This window comes from Lissotriton helveticus, chromosome 6 (genome assembly GCF_964261635.1).
Source record: "Lissotriton helveticus chromosome 6, aLisHel1.1, whole genome shotgun sequence".
Taxonomy (NCBI): domain Eukaryota; kingdom Metazoa; phylum Chordata; class Amphibia; order Caudata; family Salamandridae; genus Lissotriton; species Lissotriton helveticus.
Window position 1 is genome coordinate 576,926,559 of NC_136067.1, and position 25,401 is coordinate 576,951,959.

General features: G+C 45.4%; 1 protein-coding gene and 1 pseudogene across 1 annotated transcript in view; one reads left to right on the top strand and one right to left on the bottom strand.

Moving 5' to 3' along the window:
* LMBRD1 (LMBR1 domain containing 1) overlaps positions 1–25,401 on the bottom strand; it is an 890,221-nt gene that overhangs the window by 674,827 nt on the left and 189,993 nt on the right. Inside the window, exon 3 of the mRNA XM_078648011.1 lies at positions 24,634–24,697. Coding sequence (XP_078504137.1) covers positions 24,634–24,697 — 64 coding nt within the window. The remainder of the gene's footprint in view (positions 1–24,633; positions 24,698–25,401) is intronic.
* LOC144761291 (uncharacterized) lies at positions 1,256–13,183 on the top strand (annotated as a pseudogene).

Here is a 25,401-nt window from a genome sequence, read left to right on the forward strand (position 1 = left end):
GGACATTGCAGTTTGCTATGGCATGGCGGGAGCATTGTTCTGGCTACACCATAGCAAACTCTGCTTCGCTTCATGGAAGCAAGAGCATGGAAAATGCTCTCGCTTCCATGAAGAGAAGCAGAATTGTTTTGGGAAAAGGGAGCTACATGTTAGCAGCTCCCTTTGTCCAAAAGTTATGCCGGCTCCTGCAGCAGGCGGGCAGACGTCTGGGACCGTGGAGGCCTTGGGGCACACCCCACGGTCCTCAACATTGTGGACATGCCCTGGGGAATGGGGTCCCTGGAGCCGAAAATAGCCCGGGAGGGTCACCACTCAGCCCCCGTCCTTAAATGATAAAAAAAAAAGTCATTTGCCCGGCTCAGGGGGGTGGGGTTTCCTGGGCAGAAAATGGCCCGGAGACGAGGCCGCCCAGCCGCCCTCCCTTTAAAATGATGAAAAAAGGGGAGCGTGGCCAAGATGGTGACTCGGTGTGACGTACTTTTCCGTCTCTCCGCTCTCGCCCAGCTAGGCCTCAATCTGCAGCTGTGAAATAGAGGCCATCTGGGACAGCGTCCCCCAGCAAAATACACCTAGAGTGCTGGAGAAGTCAGAGGAGCTGATCCGGCTGCCTAGGTGATCGGACCCGAGAGAATGAAGCTGGCAAGCTGCTAGAGGCGGCCGAGCAGACCTGAGCCCTGTGGCTGGGCGGAGGCAGCCTGTCAAAGCCGGAGTGGAGAAAGTGTAAGGAGAGAGGCGGCAAGCTGAGTGATCCCCAGGTGACGCAGAGAGTGCGGAGCGAGGTGCATCCGGTGGGGAGCTAGACCCGACACAGGTGAGCGGAGTGGATGCAGCGCTCCGAGGGCTGACCAGTGTGATTGCAGGAGCGGTGAGCAAGAGCGGTCCGCTTGAAGAGGCCGCGTCGACATGCGCCCTGCGGCTGGGCTAGGGCTGCCTGCGGATCCTCTGCTGCGAGGGTGAGAGGAGGCATCCCAGGCGAGCCCGTCGCAGCCTCGAATCCACGGCGAGAGGTGGATGTGGTGAGACCCAAGGTCGACGGAGGACATAAGAGCGTATGCGGCCATCCGAAGGAGTGTCGGCGCTCGTGAAGAACTGGTGGGTGGACGGGGCCTCGGCTGATGAAAATGGAGACGGAGGCCCAGGACAGTAAGGGAACACAAGCGGAGGAGCACACTTGCACTGCCACAGATGGGGGTAACGACCCCCAGCCGAGGACTACTCCGGAAAGATCTGCGGCGCCTCTGGGGACCTTGATTCGATGCCGGGAGGCCCCATCGAGGCCCAGCCGCCGATGAACGGTGAAGAGGCACAGAGGTGAGAAGCGGAGGGGAGGCAGAGGCTGGGCCCGGAATATATGGCATGGCCCGGAGGTCCTGAATTTAATTGCGGGGTACCACTCCCCCACTCCCCACCCGAAGAGGTCCCCTCTGGCCTCCAGCAAAAAAACAAAGGGCTAGTGAGGCGCAGAATGATAGCAGCAGGGGGTAGAAGCGGCTCATTCAGCTGGACTGCATCAGTGGAGAGGTTCCGGGGAGCAGCAGACCGGCCAAGAAGATCACAGGGAGGTCAACTCCCGAGTACATAACTGAAGACAGGGCCGGTCCTCTCCACTACCCCCCACCTCCTCCCATCTTCCGATCTATAGCCCCCCTGCTCTGCAGCGAACGTGAGTGCTGGGGCGAACAGGGCTGCCGGGCCAGGCTCGCTAATACCGGCAGGGCCAGGGGTTCCCTCTTTTGCCTGCAATGACGGGATCCACGCCGGGGCGACTTAGCCTGGAGATTTGAGGGCCAGCTTGGTGGTCTGGGCCCCGGGGCAAGCTAAGGACCCCGAGGTGAAGAACAAGCAGTCGTGGTGAATCTAGTCCCAGAGGCCTGGGGACTGCATTCAGGTTCCCCCCCCCACACCTCAGGTGGGGAAAGCAATGCACCATCCTTGACGCTGGAGGCTGGCCCGGAGCACCCCTGGCTGGGTACCAGTTGGGACTGACCTGCCCCCTAATGCTGAGGATCTAGGGAGAGCTAGGGGGCAAATTGAGCCCCAGAAGACTACATTGCCCCCCGGCCCTGCTTTGAATTGGACGTAGTGATCTGCCCCGAACTACGGGAAGTAACATCCTGAAAATGGCCTCCGGCAAGGGGCGGAAAGACATATCAGTAAAAGATATGCTCCTCAAGAAGCCTAACTCCCAGGCCAAGGCCCCATCCCTCCGAAACCATGGAAGATATAGAGGGAGCGGATGGATTGGAGGCCCCAATCAGGCGCACCTTCCTTGAGTCACTCTTCTCCTCCCTCCGAAAGGATCTCTCATCCATGAAGCGCGATCTATCAGTCAATCTCAGGTGGGTTCGCCGAGACCTGGACTTCCTAGGAGAGAAGATTAATACCTTGGAGGACCACGAGTCCAGCAGGGATGAGTAGATAGAAGGCCTCCAACAAGATGTTATTCGATTACGCAAACAGAACCTCGACCTCCAAGCTCACACAGAGGATTTGGAAAACCGGTCCTGGCACAATAACATACGTATTCATGGTATTGCGACCGGGACGGAGAACACAAACATAGAGGCCTGATCTTTTCCGTGCAAATCTAGGTGAGCCATCGGGCTTCCACATCAAACTTGAATGCACACAGAGTGGGGCACCGGCTCTGCCAGCTGATAAATTAACCTGTGTGCATGATTTTCAGCTTAAAGAGCGCATACTCCGTGCTGCAAGGGGTGACCCTGCATTCCTGTATAACGGCTAAAAACCCACCCTGTATCAAGACTTAGATGAATCTACATTACAGAAATGCAAAGCATTTCGGCCTACCACTACGCAGCTACAGGCAGCTGGCATCTAATATTCTTTTTTTTATTAATTTATTTTATTTTATTTTATTTAAACATTTTCAAAAAACATGTACAACCATAAAAGACATAAGCAGTTGTGTAGGCATATGGATCTCAGGCAGCTAAGTCAGCACGTTACAACAATTTTCCACAACATTGCTAAAGGGACAGGCAACAGCATGACAGTAATAAAGTATAAAAAAGGAACGAGCGGAGCCGAGCATTACAGTGCATAAAAAAAGGCCAACAGATGTCATGTACAGTAAGCAAGTAGGAGGTCAGTGGGCCCCATATAGCACAAGGCTTCGAGGCCCTAGGTAGTTCTTAAGCAGAACAAGTGAGTTGATCCCGGCAGTATACCATGTCCTGTAACCATTGTCTAAGTGTCGGCGCAGGCCTACAACCCCAGTGTATAGAGACTCTTCGTTTAGCTAATAGAAGCGCCATCGCGCACCAGCTTCCTAAAAGAGGCTTTAACATTGGTAACATTTCCCAAAAGGCATAATTGGTGAGTGCATCCTATTGGTGTCCCAACCATCAGTGTCAGACTATGCGTGACAGGTCCCCAAAATGAGCCTACCTTCGGACATGACCATGCTAAATGGTGGAAAGCTACATCTGGAGCACCGCACCGTCTACGATTGGCAGATTCACGTATACCATATTTATACAGCTGAGCAGGTGTATTATACATTTGATGTAGATATTTAAAATGGATCAATCTAAAATTGTTGTGTGCTGTTAGCTGCCCTGTCAACCTACAGCAGTTTCTCCAGTTCTCTTCTAACAGTGGTTTGGAGAGAGTTGCATTCCACTTGTCCATTGTGCTCCCTCCCGTGACAGCCCCTCCTTGTGCGAGGCGCAATACAATTGTGTGATAAGCTTAAAACGCGACAGAATGGTGTTGAGGAGCTGTAGTGCCTCCAAGGTTGGTGGTTCTGCAGGAAACTGTGGGTACAGTGTAGGCAAAGCTGATCGCAGTCCGGTGTACACAAATATTCGCATTGCAGCATTCTTCCAATCTTCAAGGAACGCTGATACCTCTACAAACAAATCCCCAGAAAACACATCACACAGGGTTGACATTCTTACTAACTAAGAATTTTAAGTGCACCAGTTTCCCCCCGACACTGAGATCGCATTATGGTGTAAGAGCGGCATATTCGGCGTGTAAAGCGGCAGTTTCTGCGCTCGCCTCCCAAGTTCCTGCCACGCTCCGGCCGTCCTTTGCACTGTATCTATCTCTCCCTTTTCAAAGATTGTGTGCTTGTTTACTATCATAGCTTAAGTGGTATCGGATGCAACGCACCCGCTTTTACCGCAACATGGGGAATGTAGGCCGGCGTTTGTTGCCAGTAGTAGGCGTAATGCGCCAGTGCGCAGAGATAGTACAGCTGTAAGTCTGGTGCAGTGAATCCACCCATGTCATCTTTGTGCAACTGAAGAGGCATGTGGTGTTCACGATATGCAGTCCTTGATAGCCCATAATGATGTGATGGTCTGGTCCCCTCTACACCTTTTATATTTCATATCAAGTTGACGGAAGAGTTGAAAAAAAATTTGCTTAGTGCAATTCTAGTCTCCTCACTTTTTGGGTTTAAATTACCTCAGTAGGGCTCATTCAAACAATCTTGACAATCGCGATCTGTGGGGTGCCTCAAGATGTCTTTTCAGTGTTTGAAAAAATATGACGTAACTCAATGACATTTATCCCTCAAGTGGAATTCCTCCACAAACGTATTCATGAAATCCAAAAAATTGCACATCAGATACTTTTAATTTTCTTCAGTTTGTCAAAATTGAATAATTGACAAAACTTGCAAAATTGCATAATTAATCTACAAAAGAGCCCACAGATGTTTCACAGAACTTGCTTTATCAGGATGGCAAACATGAAACAAATTGAGGTTATGCACAAATGTGGAACATTACAAAACAAATATATTAATTGCTCAGGAAAGTTATCTCGAAGGCATAAAAATTCTTTCATTCACTTTCATAACGAAAAAAGGAAGACAATAAAATAAGAAAAAGAAAAAAATATTTTGAAAAAAATATTTGTACACTTGGAGATCTATTTTAGCATGTATTCTTGAACGATCGATTATACTGAAGGTCATGGAAAGACCCTTTAAGGTGTGTGCTGTAAAAGGGCCAACAATCTGTAGACTCAATTATATCCCTTCCTTTATAATGATCTATCATTTGTCACAGTATAAAGCTAAATTCTCAAGTCTGTAGTTTAATAGTGTTTAATTTTAAAGTATTAAAAATGCTAGTTGGTACTGCGTATAATGCTTGTGCCAAACAAATCTATATTTTTTTTATAATCTCAGAGTGGTCAAACCGTTAAAAAAATATCATAGTAATTTGTCTTTCTTTCAGGTCAGGATAGTTAAAGATTAGTTCAAGTTCAGGAATTTGTATAGCGCACTACTCACCCAGAGGGTCTCAAGGCGCTTGGGGGAGGGTGTGTGCATTACTTATCGAATAGCCAGGTTTTTAGCTGCTTTCTGAAGGAAAGGTGGTTCTGTGTAAGGCGGAGGTGAGTGGGGAGAGAGTTCCAGGTTTTGGCCGCTAAGTAGGAGAAGGATCTTCCTCCCATGGTGGATCTATGGATGCGCGGAATTGCGGCGAGGGCTTGATTGGATGATCGCAGTTGGCGGGTGGGTGTGTAGAAGGACAGTCGTGTGTTGAGGCATTCGGGTCCTAGGTCGTAGAGGGCCTTGTGTGCGTGGGTGAGGAGAGGGAACGTTATTCTCTTGTTGACGGGGAGCCAGTGAAGGTCTTTCAGGTGACCGGTAATGTGAGCTTGACGGGGGATGTCCAATATCAGTCTGGCTGATGCGTTTTGGATGCGTTGGAGTTTTTTCTGTAGTTTGGCTGTTCTGTAGGTATGGGTGCTGTACCCAGGGCCGGTGGCCACCATGAGTCGTCCCAGGCAGAGGGGGATGATCCTAGGATGAGGACTTCCGTTTTGTCCGAGTTTAGTTTTAAACGGCTGTTCTTCATCCATTCGGCTACTTCTTTCATTCCTTCTTGTAGATTGGTTTTGGCGGTGTTAGGGTCTTTGGTGAGGGAGAGGATCAGTTGGGTGTCGTCTGCGTAGGAGATGATGTTGAGGTTGTGTTGTCGCGCGATGGATGCGAGGGGACTCATGTGAACGTTGAAGAGGGTGGGACTGAGTGATGATCCTTGTGGTACTCCGCAGATGACTTCGGTGGCCTCTGATTTGAATGGGGGGAGGTGGACTCTCTGGGTTCTCCCGGCGAGGAACGAGATGATCCAGTTCAAAGCTTTTCCTTGTATTCCGACGTTGCTGAGGCGTTGTATGAGGGTGCTATGACAGACTGTGTCGAAGGCGGCGGAGATGTCAAGTAGGATGAGGGCAACTGTTTCTCCGTTGTCCAGTAGCGTTCGGATGTCGTCTGTAGCTGCGATGAGGGCGGTTTTGGTGCTGTGTTTGGCTCGGAAGCCGGACTGTGAGGTGTCGAGGGAATTGTTGGATTCAAGGAAGGTGGCGAGCTGACTATTGACGGCTTTCTCAGCGACTTTGGCAGGGAATGAGAGGAGTGAGATGGGGCGGTAGTTCTTAAGTTCAGAGGGGTCTGCTGTGGGTTTCTTCAGAAGGGCGCTGAGTTCGACGTGTTTCCAGCTTTCTGGGAAGGTAGCGGAGTTGAGGGAACAGTTGATGACATCGCGGAGATGGGGTGCGATGATGGAGTCTGCTTTGTTGAAAATGTGGTGGGGACATGGGTCGGTTGGCGATCCTGAGTGGATGGAGTTCATCAGGCGGATGGTGTCTTCAGTAGTTATTGGGTTCCAGGCGCAAAGGTTGTGAGAGTTCTGTTTTCGTTCGGAGGTGGGTGGAGTGGACTGTTCTTCGGACTGGCTTTCAAAGCTGTTATGTATGTCAGCGATTTTGTTGTGGAAGAAAGAGGATAAAGAGTCGCAGAGGTCTTGGGAGGGAGTGATGTCGTTTGTGCCGGCGGTGGGGTTGGTAAATTCTTTGACGATGTTGAATAGTTCCTTGCTGTTGTGGGCGTTGTCGAGTCGATCCTTGAATGCTGATTTCTTGGTGGATCGGATAAATTGGTGGTGTCTGCGGGTGGCGTCCTTGAAGGTGGTCAGGTTGTCAGTGGTTGGGTTTTTTCTCCAGGTTTTCTCGAGTGTACGACATAACGCCTTGGATTTCTTAAGGTCATCGTTGAACCAGGGGGCCTTTTTGCTACCTTGTTTGATCTGGTGGTTTTTCAAGGGTGCTAGTTCGTCAACGCTGTGGGTGATCCATTGTGTGGGTTTGGTGGCAGCTTGGTTTGGGTCCGATGATATGGCAGGAGGGTTTTGGTTAAGCGATGTGAAGAGTTGGGCGGTAGTGATTTTGTTCCAGTTTCTTCGAGGAGCAGGTTGTGGGGGGTTGTGGGTCGAGGTCTTTTTGTAGTTGAAGTGAACGCATCTGTGGTCCGTCCAATGGAGAGATGTGGTGTGGTCGAAGGAGATGTGTTTGCTGGAGGTGAAGATAGGGTCGAGCGTGTGTCCGGCAAGGTGGGTGGGGGTGTCAACAAGTTGTTTGAGTCCGAGATTGGCCAGGTTGTCCAGAAGGGGGGTGGTGCTGCTGTCGTTTTTATTTTCCAGGTGGAAGTTGAGGTCTCCCAATAGGATGTAGTTCTCGGAGTTGAGGGCATGTGGGCTGATGAGGTCAGTGATGTCTTCGTTGAATTGTGTGCGGGTTCCTGGTGGTCTATAGATGAGGGTGCCTCTAAGTGTGGTCCTGGGGTCGGTGTGGATCTGGAAGTGGAGGTGTTCGGCGGTAGCGAGGTTGTCGTCGGAGCTGGTCGTGATTCGGATGGTGTTCTTATGGACGATGGCGATGCCTCCTCCTGTTTGGTTGGTGCGGTCTTTTCGGATGATCTTGTAAACGTCCGGGATGGCTATGGCGATGTCGGGTGCTGATGAGGTGTTCATCCAGGTTTCTGTAAGGAAGGCGACGTCCGGTGATGCAGTGTCGAGTAGGTCCCAGAGTTCAGTGGCATGTCTGTGGACCGAGCGGGTGTTCAGCAGGATGCATTTCAGGTGGTTAGAGTCGGAAATGTGTTTGGAGTTAGTGGGTTTGGTGTGGGTCCTGATGCAGGCGAACTTGCAGGAGTGGCAGGCGAAGGATCCATGGGTGTGTCCTGGGGCAGCTTTGCAGCATTGTGATGTATGTCCGGAGTTAAGGGCAAGGAGGGTAGCGGCGTCATACGTTATGCAGGTGGATTGGGATTTGCGAGGGCCAGGGGGTCTGGCGCTGGGCGCGGTCCAGGTGCGGACGGGCATAGACGGGCTAGAAGATTATGTATGTCTGTGCATATTTTGTGTTTGCACATGTATTTTTCTTGGATTGCAGTGAGCTGCCTTAGAATTAATGGGAACAAAACTGAGGTTTTGGTAGTTGGTAACACTCCATCTCTGTGGGACCAACTTACCTGGCCTCCGTCCCTAGAAGATCGTCCTCGCCCCAAAGCAGAAGTGAAAAATCTGGGCATTATTCTGGGCAGCCATTTCACTATGGCCCTACAAGTAAAAAAAAAAGTAATCGAGATTTGCTTTGGCCTTCTTAGAGTCCTAAGGAAAACTATTAAATGGCTCCCCATGGAGGTACGAAGAACTGTGATACAGGGACTTACACCATCTTGCCTTGATGATGGCAATTCTTTGTTTCTTGGCAGTCCACCTTCAGTGACTAATAAGCTGCAGATCATCCAGAATGCAGTGTCTCGAGTGTTGCTTGATGTCCCCTAGTTTCAGTCAGCTCGCCCAGCGCTTGCCACACTGCACTGGCTGGCAGTAGACAAAATAACTCAATTTAAATCATTATGCATTGCTCATCGGGCTAAACATAGAGCAGGCCCACAAATTCCGCATCACCTGATCAACTCCTACAAGACTAACAGAGAACTTGGGTCAACTACATTAGTTTTGAGCCTCCCATATCGACCACTATGGTTTTGGTCAACAAAAAGGGAATCAGGATATTGTTCCAATGTTCTGATTTGTTACCTTTGCCTCAAATTGTAAAGTGCTCTGATATCCTTCGGGATCAAGTTCGCGCTATATAAAACTTTATAAATAAAAAAATAAAATAAAATAGTGAGATGTGGGTGTATAGGGGAATAGGGTGGGAAGTTATTTAATTGCCTCAAATTCTAAAGCGCTCTGATATCCTTCGGGATCAAGTTTGCGCTATATAAAACTTTATAAATAAATAAATAAATGAATAAGCTAGGTCGTCTTACAGTTCCAAGAGAGCCTGAGGTGCCCATCTTTTTCATACCTGGTTCTCAAACTATTGAACTCCTTGCCCATTAGTCTTAGACTCAATGATAATTTATTATGCTTTAGAAAGCAACTGAAGACTTTTTTGTATGCTTAATTGGTGGGGTGTTCAGCATGGATAGCTAGTGCTGGGAAGCCCGACTCTGGTAGCTATACACTCAATAAATGCTGTTAATAATACTAATGGTTCATCTTATTATTGCAGGGACACATAGCAGACCATAATACGATCTGGATTTAATCAGAAACATGCACCCAAATCAATCCAACCCAGTGTGACTATGAAGTGTACTGTAGTGCTTAGTTGCCTACATGGTATTAAGGCCTAAGTGATGTATTGCTCTTTATGGATGTGGTTTAATGTGGAGAATGTGTGCTGACAGTTACTGGTGTTCTTTGTCCAGGAGAAGCGACCCGTAAACAGAAGCTCTCCATGTTTATAGTTTACTTATTCATATTGGTGTTTTTACCAGTTAACCCTATCATTTTGAATTAAAAAGCTGCTTTTCAACATCCAAATATTCTTAATAATTTGTCGTTGTTCAGAATAAGCAATAAGGCTTCACCACCTACAGTTTTGTGGATTGCAACGGCCTATGCACAAAATTGAGTGCAAGATCACAGCTCTTGTTCTTTATCTTGTGAGACAGCCTCGGACCAAGACAGCAATCTAAAGTCACATTAGATAATGGTTCTTGCTATTAACATTGCAACACCTCTTGTTGACCATCTAGGAGCCGACACGGATCCAACTGCGTTATCCTTTCATACATACATTAAAGAAAAACCCACTTACTCTGCCACTCTCCTGCAGCGCCTGACTGGTGGAGTTGCAGACTGGTGATGCGGCAAAGCGGTTTCCTTATCTGGGAGACAGACACCTTAGCCAATCACCACCAAAAAACTTGAACATGCAAAATGCCCTACGTATAAATTACATTTTTCATAAACTATGGCTGAAGGTGACTGGTACAAAGTAACCAGCAGCTGAAGCGGCTGAACCAAAGCCCACTATGTTTTATTGATATGTTCTCAGGCAGAGGGCTAAAGCTGTCTGTCACCGAACTTAAAAAGTACAGTGGATTCTGTAGGATGCTTGTAAAACATTGAAAAGAGTCCTGACTAAAGGAACTTATTAACTACAACATGGTTTTCCTATGTTAGCAACCAGGCTATCATCTACTCTGAAGAATCTGATGGATCGAAGATCTCAGTTCTCCTGTAATCGATTGGCTGTTTTTGAGCTCTAGCCTGCTTAAAGTCATGAAGATTTTACACCACTGGCCATTCGCCAGTCATTTCATGGACTGGTACTTGTTTGTCATTCAAGGTTTCCAGCAGTTGCTTCAGTTGGACTTCTTGACTTTTGCCAGTAACAGGGCAGATTAACATTTTTCATTCAGTGCACAGGCTTGCACATGCCTATCAGAGGCCTCTAATTTAGCATTTCAAATGCACTACCCTATTTCTTAGCCTATACTTCTCTCAATATATATCCTCTGGACCAACCTTCTGACTCATCTCAAACTTCTTTCTACTTCCATTTCCAATACACTACCCTATCTCTCACCATATACTTCTGTCAATATATCCTCTACATCCACTCTCACATTGATCCCAAACCCCATACAACTATGATCCTCTCCTACTCTACCCCTTCTTGCATCATCTGACACCTCTTTTTACTATACCGATCCCCCAAAACAAACCTTTATGAACTCTTCCCTCTGACTCTTTCCCTCAAAAATCCCTTTCACATATCCAAAAGCCTCCTCCTACTGCTATGACCTAAAAATAAAAAGAAATCTCACTCTTCTGTCCCTCCACTATCCTATTCAATCAAAATAACAGATTAACATGTTCACTTCTCAATTTCCATATTCCACTATACTAATTCACCACTAATCCTTTATGGGTTCCAGTGTAGCGTGCTACTCTCCAATGAAGCGCCTCAAAACCCCATCATTGGGTAGCAAGCGCTATATAAATACAAACCTCTTTCCCTCTTTTATACCGCAACCTACCCTTCTCTATCCAAATAACTGAATACCATATCCACCACTCAAACTACTTCATACTTCACTATACTAATTTTTTCAACGCTAATCCTTTATGAGTTCCAGAGTAGCGTCCTACTCGCCAGAAAAGCGTTTCAACACCCATCAGGGATAACAGGTGCTACATGAATGCAAACCTTTCTTCTCTTCCATCCCTCCGTTACCCTTCTCACTCCAAATAACTGACTAATATCCACCACTGAAGTACTTTCACATTTCACCATAATAATTCACCACTAATCCTTTATGGGCTTCCGGAGTAGCATGCTTCAACATCCCATCAGGGGTAACAAGTGCTATATAAATACAAACCTTTTTTCCTTCTCTATCCTTCTGAATCCAAATAACTGGCTAACCTATCCACAACTTAAAATTTACTTGCATGTTTCACTATACTAATTCAACACTGGGAGAGGAGTTGGCCTAACGGCTAGGGCGCTCGACCTCGAACCTGGGGGAACTGGGTTTGAGTCTTGGTAATGTCGCCAAAACCTCCTGTGATTCTGGGCAAATCACTTAATCTCCCCGTGCCTAACAAAATGAATGTGTGTCCTCATGTAACGTAACTGGTGCTATGTAAAGCGCTCTGATACCCGGTTCGAGTCAAGTTCACGCTATATAAAACTCTGCAAAAAAAATAATAATAATCCTCTATGGGTCCCAGAGTAGCGTGCTATTTGCCGAAAAAGCGCTTTGACGCCTCGTCAGGGGTAGTAAGCGCTATATAAATGCGATTACAATACAATACTGTGACATATTTCTGCTACTTGACTGTCATTGATCGCTTGTCTGTAGTATGACTGCCCTTCTTTCACAAGTGGTACAAAAGGAGAGTGTTTGATTGGTTCAGATGCTCCGTCCATCACCACCCCTTTTTGTACCGCTTCTTTCACAAGTGGCAGCCGAGATGCATTTTGTTTAATTAAAAACCAAAAAAATTCTAACCATTTTTTGTCTGGTATGTCAGCCTCGGGAAGTATGCATGTGAAAGAGTCCACTACATGCTGTGAAAACAAGACCTTTATTCCAAAGTCTGACCTTAACCAATACCAAATACTCCAATACCATAAAATAAAGAAGTGCTTTCCTTGTACCTATTGTGGAAAGAGTTTCACTCAGAAGTCCTATCTTCTTCGTCACCAGAGAACCCATACTGGTGAGAAGCTTTTTTCCTGCACTGAATGCCCAAAGAGTTTTACTCAGTTGTCAATTCTTCAGTGTCACCATAGAAGTCACACGGGTGAGAACCCCTATCTCTGCACTGAACGTGGGAAAAGCTTTACCCAGCAAGCAGGGCTTAAGCGTCACCAGATAATACACACAGGTGAGACTGAGAATTTCTTTTACTGCTCTAAATGTGGGAAGTGCTTTGTGTACAAGTCAGATCTTCAGCCTCCTCAAATAATCCATATTAAGAAGAGCTTTGTGTTTAAATTAGACTTTCAAAAAGACCAGAGGATTCAAAATGATAAAAAGAGCTTTCCCTGTACTGAATGTGGGAAGTACTTTACTCACCAAACAGTACTAAAATGTCACCTGAAAATCCACAAAGGGTGCAATTGAGAAACCCTTTCTCTGCAGCGAGTGTGGGAAGTGCTTTGTGTTCAAGTCACATTCTCTGCGTCACCAAAGAATCCATATTAGGAAGAACTTTGTGTTTACATTAGACTTCCAAAACGACCAGCGAATTCAAAATTATGAGAAGCCCTTTCCCTGCACTGAATGTGGGAGGTGCTTTGCTCAGCAAACAGGACTCAAGCGCCACCTAAAAATCCATACGGTGGAATTGAGAAACCCTTTCCTTGCATTGAGTGTGGACATAGGTTTGTGTATCAGTCAGATTTTGAACGTCACCAGAGAATCCACACTCGTGAGAGGCCCTTTGTTTGCACTGAGTGTGGAAAAAGCTTTACGCGAAGGTCAGTTCTTCGCCGTCACCAGATAAGCCACAAAGAAGCCACGTTTATGTAATCATTGTGAAGAGAGTTTTAATCAGCCACATGTTTTAAACATCATCATATAGTCCACACAGGTGCAAAACAATTTTCCTGCATTGAATGTGTGAGAGTTTTGTTTGAGACAGACCTTCACTATCATCAGAGAGTTCACATGGATGAAGAGCCTTTTTCGTGCCCTCACTATATGAAGAGCTTGATGAATACGTGATTGTCACTGTCACCAGACTTTCCACACGAGTGAGAAGCCATTTGTATACACTGAATGCGGCAAGAGGTTTGTTAAAAAAAACTTCTATGACACCACATTGTCAACATTGGGTTGGAACCCTAAAAGCAAAAAGATAGTTTCACAAAAGACCTCTTTAACATCACAAGAAAATTCTCACCAGGACTGGGCTTTTTAACAAATCCTCAACTTCAAATGAGAATTCATATGGGTTGACATCATAATTCGAACACTAATGATGAGAAAAGACTTTTACAAAACGTTCATTTACAACATCGCAAGAGAAATCCCCAGGGGAGGTTGCAGCTGTCTCAGATCACTGCTGTAAAGAGATTTCTGAAGCACAAAGACTGCTGCCCTTAAGAAATGCTGCACTCAAGTATTTTCTTCTATGCAATAGGTGTGAAAAAAGCTTTATTTAAAGGAGATGTGCTCCAACTTGTAGAAATTCAGACTGGAATGACTCAATTTTTTAGGTCGAGCTATTATATAGCTCCGACATATTGTAGGGGAAACAACACTCTTGAACAAGGGGATTCCTCCCAATGCATGTCATCTATTGAAGCGTGACGCTTCGCCAGCGCGCGCTTGGCCTCACTCACACCACATCCCCATATGCTCGCTCGTTCCCTCCCACTCGCTCGCTCCTCCACCCCCCCACCAGGCTCTTGAAGCGCGACGCTTCGCCAGCGCGCGCTTGGCCCCACTCACACCCCATATGCTCGTTCCCTCCCACTCGCTCACTCCCCTGCTCCCCCGCCTCCCCACCCGCATCCAACTTGTTTTCATTTTGCAGCCAATTTTTGGTTCGCGTCCGCTAATGCTGCCGCTAATGCTTTTTAAAAAAATATATTTTAGTACGTGGTACTACAGCGTAACACTCTGATTCCGTCTCACCTCTCATGTGTATTTATTTAAAAAAGGCACTCAACGTCGCGATTCTGGCAAGCGCATTGAAGCCCGCAGCAGATGTTCTCTTCACAGCGTGTCGCCCCCTCCCCTTTCCTGTCACCACTCCTCAGATTGCTCACATGTGTTCCTTTCAATTATTCAGCGCAGAACCCGGTGCCTGATTGCTTACTTTGCCACACTTTACCATTTGTAATTATTTAAAACAAGCACTCAACTTCGTGTTTATGGCAAGCGCTTTGAAGCCCGCAGCACATGTTCTCTTCACAGTGCGTCGCTCCCTCCCCTTTCCTGTCACCACTCCTCAGAAGGGCTAGATAAGCAGAAACCGTCTGCCAACCGCCACATGCGCAGCCATTACAGCGCGCGCTGTGGTGACATGTCGCTGAGAGAGGCTGCCCCGCCATCCTCCCCAGGCTGCGGCCACCACCCTGCCCCAAGGACACTTCATCACAGATAAAGCTTTCAGAGGCTCTGAGCTTGTCTGTTGCCAGCTCCCTATTAGCCTCTCATCCGGCCGGGGAAGCACATGCCCGACTTTCCAGGGGTAGGCGCCTTGCAGCTCAAAATGGACTGTGATCCTTAACGCAGTCCTCCACAAAACAGGGGTGATAATATCCTAATAATTAAAAGAAACCATCTCGAGGTCAGTTGAAAAAATCAATGAAAACATTCATGGTATTCTGCAACAAAAACAATAAATTCCCAGTTGAAAATCCTCACCGAATCTTCCGTCCTTTATAACAAATAAACAAAATGCTGAGACATGCGAGTGTCAATGAGCATCCCTTATTTATAACTTACAGTCTCAGGAATCACAAACCATGAAATCTTTCAATGAAGACTAACTGTGACAGACAGGTTTTGGCCATGTCATGTGTGTTTAGAAAGTGCACTATCACCCGCTGTGGTATCCTGGTGCAAATTTTGTTTGCACCGATGATGTTCATCGCTGTGTTTCATTTGACAAAGAACGTACCACACAACCTCAGTTATTTCTGGTGAGTAAACAAAACAGTGTACGAAAAACCACTATAAAATGACGCCGACAAACGAATTACACAGAAAAATATTGCCGCCACCTCCCCATATAGACCTGCCTCCTTATTAAAAGAATTTACTTACCGCACTGTGAAGTTACAAGCAGCAATTGAAGCTACTGAAGCATTTATAGGACAAAACTGAAAACAGTAGAAACAAAAGCTGAAATACTCGGTTCAGATGTACCATTCTCTTTGGAGTTCCAAAGGATGCATATTTTCAGAGACTGTTTTAGGACATTTGTGTGATGTGGCTAGGGCGGTAGCACTTCCACCCTCAGTAAAGATTGTATGTCCTTTTAGGGCAGTCAAGCCAGCTTTAACGTTTAACAGAAGCAGCAATTATACTAGCCACCGCCCAATATGGAGCTGCCATAACTTACTATAATGATAGCCAGTCTTGCTTTAATGTTGCATTTTTGGAATGACAGACTTGCTACATGTGCAAACCGAAGGTGGTTTCCACAAGTGTCCTGAGAGCTTGGTTCACCATGTTGTAAAAAAAATATATATATCTTAATTCACCACACAAAATTCTCTTAAGTGAATATGTAGTTTTGCATAATACTGATCTGGACCTCAACAAAGTTTCCAACAACTTCACTGCCAATGACAAAGAGCCCACACCTGTAGCATCCAGTTTTTAGGTCTCGCCTAAGATCACGCACGCACTGCCTCATATGAAACCTTTTGTTACCTTATAGTGGGTTTAGAGCCCGCCCGTTGCTCACCAGTGGGTGACCTAATTGTCATACTTATTTGCCTACTTCTTATTTTTGACCTCCTGTAGGCTTTCCTTCATCTTCTTTGTCCTTTCACTGGAGCTTTGCGAAAGTTAAAACTATTGGCATTGTAAATGACAAAGCTATTAATTTCGCTATTTTCAAAACCAACACATAAATAAAATATTTGTAATTTACAATACCAATAGCTCAAACTTTCCTAATGCGAGACCTATTGCATTGCAAATGCTTGTCTACACAGTTAGTGTGAGAACCTCACGGGTTGCTCCCCCATACATAGAATTCCATTATGTGATTTTGGCTATTTTTCTTTCATTATAGACATATTTTGATCATTCTTAATTGGCTGTCATCAGTTTCACATTCTGCTCAATTGTTTGCTTTTTTTACAGTGAATCAAAAGCTAAACATACATTTCAGTGTACGTATAAAGCAAACAGGCTAAAGGCAGTCGAGTGCTTTACAGTGTGAAAGGCAACGACAGAGTGATTGGAGGGTCAGCAGGGTTCTGCGATCAGAAGTGGACTGTTCAAGCATCATGATACGTTCTTTAAAGAGGTGTCTTCAGCTGTTTCCTAAACTGGACTAGGATTAGGGCACAGAGGTGATGGGGCACAAGGCTGTCTTGAAAGTGGTTATTATTAGTGTCTAATGTAGCTGCACTTTCACTGTTGCTTCATATCTGGGGATGGTTTATGTAGTGATATGATTGTGCTTTCCCCACAAACATGTGGATTTCACTATGGACATGTTCCCATATCCAACTTGAGTGGATGATTGTAGAAAATGTCATATAATGTGTCCTTTGCACAGCATACCTTGTTTGACTTATGTGGAGTCATTCTCCTCATATTGAAGGTTGGGGGGTTGTTTAGCCTCCTGAAGTCTACAATGACAGCTTTAGGCTGAAGGAAGGTGTCCATACATAAGTAAACTTTGAATAGAGCGCATCTCCTGCTCATCTCCATTAAAACACTTCCAGGATGCTGAGAAATTGCTGTTGCTGCTTGTGAAGCCTATCATATGTGTCTAGGTTTGGATTGGATGCAGTATCCAGCATGAGACAGTTGGAGACTGTAGCAATTTATCCTTGGACCCATTAGAGAATCTCAGGGAAACGCTTTCTTTTCATATACTCCTGCCCTTTGTTTTTGATAACCAATTGAAAAATAAATATATCTTAGTGTTGTTGAAATTGCTGTTTTTTTAAATGTATTGCTTTTATTTCTTAGGTCACTGTCAGACCTAGCGGCTGGTTTCGAAATTGAATTGTTTTTCGAAAGGTCTTAAATGGGCCCTTAGTCATAAGATTGTATACAAAGCTATCGGCCTTCACAAATCACAAATATAGGATCTATAACTGCACAATACCATCGACAGTAGCATACATACTGTTGGGCAGATTTACTGTCATAACTCTACATCTATTTACCTTAACAATTGTGTCCAAGTTGCAATGCTGTGGTGAATAAAGCTGCAGACTGGTATTTAAAATGTAATATTGTTACCACACCTTTAGATGTAGGTTTACATTTTAACTATGTGTTAATTTATTGTACTCTGGAGGGCATGGATTTGATTCTTCATTCTATTTTAAGGTGACATTAATTTCTGCTTTTATATAAAATTAATTGAGGAAACCATGGGTTTCAGGGGTGTTGTGGTTGGCTGGAAATTTCACTCGTGCAGGACCATTGGGGTTCCTCTGTTGTGGTTGGTTGTGCTGGCTGTGGCTCTTGTGCCCGCGGTCCACTGGTGGTGACGTCACGTGTTGCATCGTTCATGGCATGGTCGGTGACATCACTGATGATATCTCGGATTACATCACTGATGAGATCATCCAGTGAACGTGCTTTGGTTTGTTATTTAAATATGTATTATATATACAACAATCTGCATTGAAGAAGCAGTGGATATATAAATATCTGGATAGAGGATTTAGTAGCAGTGTAATCGATTGTTTACTTGAGTAATTTATAGTATCTCACTAAATATATTGGATAGTGACTAAATTGTGTGAATATCTGTATTACTTGGTCAGTTGTTGTGTAAACTGCTGCACCAGTTGGTTACTAGCTATGTGGAAGTCTATATTAGTTAATGATTAGTTAACTGATTATTTGTAATGGAGAGTGATTGTGTGTGTGGTTCGGTGGGGGATCTATGACTGCCCAAAGATATGTGAATAGTTAAATCAGTACGTATATGAGGTTAAGACTACGTGTTATAATAGTTGTTTGGGTGAGTGAATATCTTTATGGGTGTGGTGATGAGCAAAAAAATGTCTGCAAGATTTAGAGACAAGTGTCTTTAGCGTGAATCAAGACCATGCTGTAGTTATAGAGTGAGATTGTGAGCGAGCCATTGAAACAAGTTTTGAGCCTCCCAGATCGACCATTATGGTTTTGGTCAACAAAAAGGGAATCAGGAAATTGTTACAATGTTCTGATTTGTTACCTTTGCCTCAAATTGTAAAGCGCTCGGATATCCTTCGGGATCAAGTTTGCGCTATATCAAACGGTATAAATAAAAATGTATAAATAAAACTCATGCTTTTTTCCCTCCCCATGCAAGTGTGTCTAGCAATGAGCAAAGCGTAGCAAAGAAATGGCGCGTTAGACGTTAGACGTACGGGAATATTCATAAATAAATATAAAAACCGCAGAAGTACAACCATTTTCATTAGTGCTATCCTGTTGGCAAATGACAATGGCAGTCTTATCCATATATTGACTTGCTCTTCGAGTCGTGTGATGGCCTTACCATAATTAGCTGAATAACCACTTGCGAATACCTATGAATCCATATCCCCAGGTATTTCACTGGGTCTGTGCTCCACTCCAACGTGTAGCCCAACTCTATCTGCAGAGTGTTTTCGGTCAGGGGCAGGATAATTGATTTTGGCATCTCATATTCATGGGAACACCCTTTCCGATTGAGTTTCCCCCTCAATGGGGAGCTCTGGCAACTGCGGTCAGTGGCTGAGGCCTTCTAGCTATTAGGTATTGAGGTCCCACAACTGAGGAGCCACACAAGACGAGCGAGTAAGAACCATCAGAGAGGCCATGGGTGGACAACAATCAAGTCTCCAACTCATAACCTGCATCCTGATCCAGACACCATGGCCAAAGAAAGGCAAGCGGTCCTGGCAACTTTGGCCGGGGGCTCCCCTGTAACACTGACACCATGATAAGTGGGGGAAGATAGCGGACAATCTGCTGCTCCCTTTTCTTGATCTTCTTTGATGAAAGCACGGGGCTGGGCATGGGCGGGAGCGGGGAGATTCTGGGCTCTGGTACCCTTCTACTAACTCTCTAGGAGCAGATGGCTCCGGACTCCCTGGGGACACCTGTGGGCGGGGGTCTCCCCTTATACACTGGCTCCTTGCTTACCTCCCAGTATTGGTCTCGACTCACATGGTAGTGAACACTAAAATTCTTGCATTAAACGTGAAGGGGTTAAATGATCTGATTAAAAGAATGGCTATTTTATCCTATCTTGAGCAGTTGGGCGCACACATATGCCTGCTACTTTAGACCCACCTCCTCGCCAGGGACACACACAGACTTTGATCGAAAGCTTTCCTGCACCAATATTTTTCCTCATACACCACCAAAACGGCCAGAGTTGCCATTCTGGTCTCCCGCACCTCTGGAGGCAAGATGGGCGCAAAATTAGCGGAACTTTACGCTCACACTTTCACTCTTGGTTCTATATAGGCGCCCAATGAGGGGCAGGAGGCACTCCTCTGCAGAGCAGTGATGTAATTAACGACTTTCCCGGACAAATGATGCTGAGGGGGGACATAAACATGGTATTCAACATTCAGCTGGACCGTTCAGCCCAATGGCAGGGACAGACGGGCCCTTTCACGGAACGGGAGGGAGTGGCTACATGACCTGGGTCAGGTGGACATCTGGCGTTCCCTACAGCCCCACGCCACAGATTACATGTTCAATTCTCATGCGCACAAAATCTACGCTAGAATTGACTACTTAATTGGGTCTCAATCCCTGCTTCCTTTAGTGCTTCCCTTGGACATTGTACCCTGCTCGCTCTTGGATCATGCTGCACTGACGCTTACACTAGCAATCTTCCCCTCAGACAGGCCACCAATACTCTTGGCGGCTACGTGACACACTCTTACATTCCCCGACAGTGGTACAACGTCTAACTATCAACAGACTCTACAACATAGGCATACAGCAAGACACCCTCAAGTGGATCACCTCCTTCATTACAGGACGCACACAGATCTTCTGACAGTCTCCATTCACCTTCGCTCCCACAGACATCATATGCGGCGTACCTCAAAGGCCATCCCTCAGCCCCATCCTGTTCAACATCTACATGACCAATGTAGCCAAATGGATGGGAGACAACTGCCTCCAACTCAACTCTGACAAAACTGAAGTACTGAGCTTCAGGAAAACGCCTCTCAAAGGGACAACAGCTGGTGGCCTGCTGAATTCAGACCTACACACATGCACATCGACCATAAACGCAACCTCAGCATCATCATCGACAGCCAACTGACCATGTTATGACATGCCAACACAGTTGTCTCCTTCTGCTTCCACACACTTCGCATGGTCTGCAGAATCTTCAGATGGATCCAACCAACACCATAAAGACAGTCACTCACGCCCTCGTCAACAGCTGCCTCGCCTATGGCAATATCCTCTCCACCGGCATCTCTGCCCAGCTCCTCTGAAGACTCCAGACCGTACAGAACGCCACAGCCAGACTCAAACAGGACCTCCCCAAATGAACCCACATCACTCCACACCTGCATGACCTCCCTTGGCCCCCAACCAGTAGAGATGCCAGTTCTAGATCCTCACACATGCCTAAAAAGCCCTCAACGATCTCGGACCTCCCTACATCAACCACAAATGCTGATTGATTGATTGATGGAAAGCAATAGATGACAGGGAAATGCACATGGACAACAGAGGAGAGAGGGGAAAGAGGGAAGGGCATCAAGGTGTCCATAAAGGACAGATAGGAGGGGCAGTTGCAAGTCAACAAATTATGAGGGGCATGAATGAGGGGGCAAGGGCACTCCAACAAACCATGGAAAGGCAGGAGGGAGAGGATAGGAGAAAAAGGAGGGCAGGGAGTAAGATAGGGGAGCAGGAGCAGCAAGCTGACCATGCAGGGCACGGGTCCTGTGCACAATGTTTTACTGGAACCAAGCTGTACCCGACTGATGAGCTCATAACTAGGATGAACCCGGTCCTGGGTTGCTTGTATTCTGGTTCAGGGACGACCTGGCTAGGCAGTTAAGGCTGGACTGTTGAAGCAGAGTCAAGACTGATTTGCATATAGCTGGGTCCAAATTGAGGTGGCATGGTTTGTAAAATAAAGATGCTTGGGATGCTACCAGAGTGATTTCCAGTGGCTGAGATTAATTGAAGCATTCCATCCATCACAGTTTTGTATGCTTAGTGGGCAGGCGGGATAGGCAATGGAAGCACAACACCTTGGAGGGCAACAGGGAGACTACATACACAGAGACAATGAAGGGAAGGTGGGTGGGGGTCAGGGCAGCAAGCTGACTATATTGGAAAGGTGGGAGGGGCAGTAGCAGCACTAAAGTCTATGCATGGAAAGCAGGAGGAGCAGCTGGAGCACAACAGAGCACGGAGGGCAGAATGAAGTGGATGTAAAATGGAACATGGAGGACAGGAGGGAGAGGTTAGGACAATAGAACTCTGACAGTGGAAGTCAGGGTGGAGGACTGGCAGCAGGGGTAGTGGCAGCTCAACAGAACACTAAGAGTAGACAGGAAGGGCAGTGTCAGGTCCATAGAGCTTGGTGGGCAAAAGGAAGGGAGCAGGGGCATGCACACGGACATCGGAGGGCAAGGGGTAGGAGGGCAACGAAGGACATGAGAAGAGGGCAGGGATAGCAAGCTATCTGGAGGGCAGTGGCAGCACATAGAACCATACAGGGCAGAAGTGGGCAGGTGCATAAACTTGCACAACAGCTGGCCAGGAGGAGATGGGTAGGGGCAGCAAGCTAACTGTGCAGGGCAGGCAGGAAGGGTAGTGGTAAAACAATGGCCACAAAGGGCTGTACAAGGGTGCAGGAGTATGGATTTGGACAATGGAGGGCAAGGAGTAGGGGAGGAGGGGCAGGAGGCCTGGACGGGAGCAGGACAACGGACAATGCTAGGCCAGACCCTGCGTCCAGCCCCCCACCACGCATTACGATGGACATCTTACTTTATGCTAAAAAAAAACAACTAGAAATTCACTGAAAAAAACAAAAGGTTAAAGTGAAGTTATAGTTAGGAATTATAATAATATCCAACTTTACATTATAAAAAACCTTGAAAGTTCACTGAACAAAAAACAAAGGTTAAAGGGGTAATATAGTTAGTTGAAAAATGTCGCGTTAAATAAACTGTTTAAAACTAACAAAACAACTGAAATTCTCCAGTTATAGGTATCTCAAGTAACTATAACTCATGCCCTAAATCAACTGTAAATTGCGCCCTCCCCATGCATAGCTTTTACCCTTGCATATTAAATCACTCATAACATATTTATTGACATTTATAACATAACTAATCACATCTGAAATGCCATCATTGTTGATAATACATTTGTCCATTTAATTGCTGCTGAGTATGCAAAGGCACCAAATCACCTACAAGATCTGTCTGTAGTAGTATTCCATAGTGCTAGCTCCGGGTGAGTTGGCAACAAGGTTGGCCGTAGGCCTGGCCCTGTTGCCAACCACCTGCTGTGCACAGCCAAAGGTAATGTGCAGTGAGGGTTGGCTGCCTGTGTGTGGGTTAGCAGCAGGGCGGACAACCCCTCGCTGTACACAGAAGAAGGGAGTTGGCTTTACATATGGTAATTAAATATTACTTCATGTTAAAAAAACAATATCCAATGAAAAGAACGAAGGTTAAAGTAAAGTTATAGTTAGGTGAATCTGTCATTGACAACAATAAAATTTTGAACTACAGAAAAGAACACAAAAATACACCAGTTATAATTAGAAGAGCTAACTATAACTTGAGCCCTCACCATGTACTGCTTGACATCACATATGACATTACTCCTGACATGTTCTGTGATATTGCTTATGACATCACTAATGATATCATCTAATGAGTGTGTTAGTTTGTCTTATAGTTTACATAGTGTCGACTAACTATCATATTACTTTTCGACCTAATTTTATACAGCCTGTGTCCAGCTAAACTGTATAAGTGTTTACAAAAAGCATGTGTTCCTAATGCACCTTAGGTGTGTAGAGGTAATGAACATGTTATAAATCTTTGTTTTGAGGAGTGACGCTGTGTGCAGGTGACAGTTGACTTGTGTTCATTATGTTCCACACAAGGTTTTGGTACTGCAGAGAAAGTTTCCAGCAGGGCAAAGATTCTACGTACTACACACCAAGTAGCGTATTGTAAGCAGCCTTGAGTTATTAGACAGAATTGTCGAAGCACTCACATTTCTACGTAACATAGAAAACTGTGTGCACCAGGTAATGAGCTTGTTTTGCTTCAGAAGATGGGCTGACTAAAGTTTTCACCACAGTATGAAGGCTGCAGGTAGTATGATCTTTAGCACCTCCAAACCTTGGTTATTTTAAGTGAATAGTCACTCTTTGAACAGGTTTTGCATAGAGTGTATACTGTTCTTAGTAGGTACTCTTTAACACTCTGTCGCATATTTCTCATGAGAGTTCCACAGTCTCCAAACAAACTGGTATAGAGCGAACTCTCTCTGAAGATTTAAATGTCAACAGTACCCACTTTTCTACTTATATCCACTTCTTTTCTCAATGTAGGTTCAGTGACTGTCAGGGGTTTTATACAGGTAAAGACTATATGTAGTACAGCATTAGTTTTCTAACAGGGCATCAGTATCTGGATGAACTTGGTTTTCCCTGAACAGTTGTATACAGATCGAACACCGTGTGCAGGAGAGGTTACCTTTTCATCTGCGATTCATAGTCAACATGAACTTGGCTACTCATGATGTGTATGGTATAGGGTTAACGTTGCACATAACACAGGCTTGCTGTAACTGTGGGGGTTGTATGTGAAATAGCAGTAATGGCGCTTCATATTATTCTGAGCTATTTTCCACCTACTTTCATAGCTCTAATGGTATACCTGTTTATAGAGCAATTTTGTACAAAAAAGCTTGGATGATGTCAGTGATGTCATTTGAGATGTAATTAGTGATGTCATAAATTACATCATAGAACATGCTCTGAACGATATATGTGAGATCATAAGCAGTGCTGTGGTAAAGCAAGTAATAGTTAACTCTGCTAACTAGAACTGGTGAATTTCTTTTTTTTTTTGTTCAAAACATTAATGTTGTCACTGACAAAAATCACCTAACTATAACGTTACTTTAAACTTTGGTGTATGTATATATATATTTCTTTACTTGGTGTCTAACACAGCATTCCCTTGGATTGTAATATGAAAATATTATAAACAACTCCAGAATTATGTTTTTGTGGATTTCAAAAGAGTCAATGTTGATTTGCATGTGAATTCACATAAACTACTTACCGTAATAGCCATACAATACTGTGTTCTCAATTTGAATTCTTGTAAGATTGTTTTCAGCCCAGTCCTAATAGGAACATGAAAATTAAATTTAGTGAGCAAATTTAATATAATATCATTGAAAAGGAACAATAGTATTATTGCAGCGCAAAAATGAAAAAGGGAACGCTATTTACATGTAAAATCAGTTTCCATAATGAGGATTTTCATCAAGTTCATACACACATTATCCTTGCAACGCTTTCCTATTCTCAAAGAGATAAAGCTAAGCACAAGTTACTACTTGTGTAACGATATATCTGTAAGAGACATTAGTTAGTGATAGATTCCTTACCTTAGAATATCCCCAGGCGTCAGACTGGATCTGGAAAATTTTGCGTAGCAATACCCCTGCGCGACGGCAGGCGTCGTCCGCGGCTCCGCGTCTGTCGTCGTTAGCGCCGGAATAACGTCGTCGGAGTACTTAGACGCCGCCCATGCGCGCTGACGTCAGTTCTGATACACAGCTTTTCCGCGCCAGATACGCAGAGCCATGATAGAACCAACACTGCTGCCATGAAACTAGGGCCCTGAAAGGGGATGACCTTAACCCTAGATATCAGTTCGCAGAACGGGGAGGATGGGTGGGTCGTAAGGAATCGATCACTAACTAATGTCTATTACAGATATATCGTTACACAAGTAGTAACTTGTGCATCTGAAAGAGACACATTAGTGATAGATTCCTTACCTTAGAATAGACACCCCAGCAATACCAACCCCGGTGGTGGG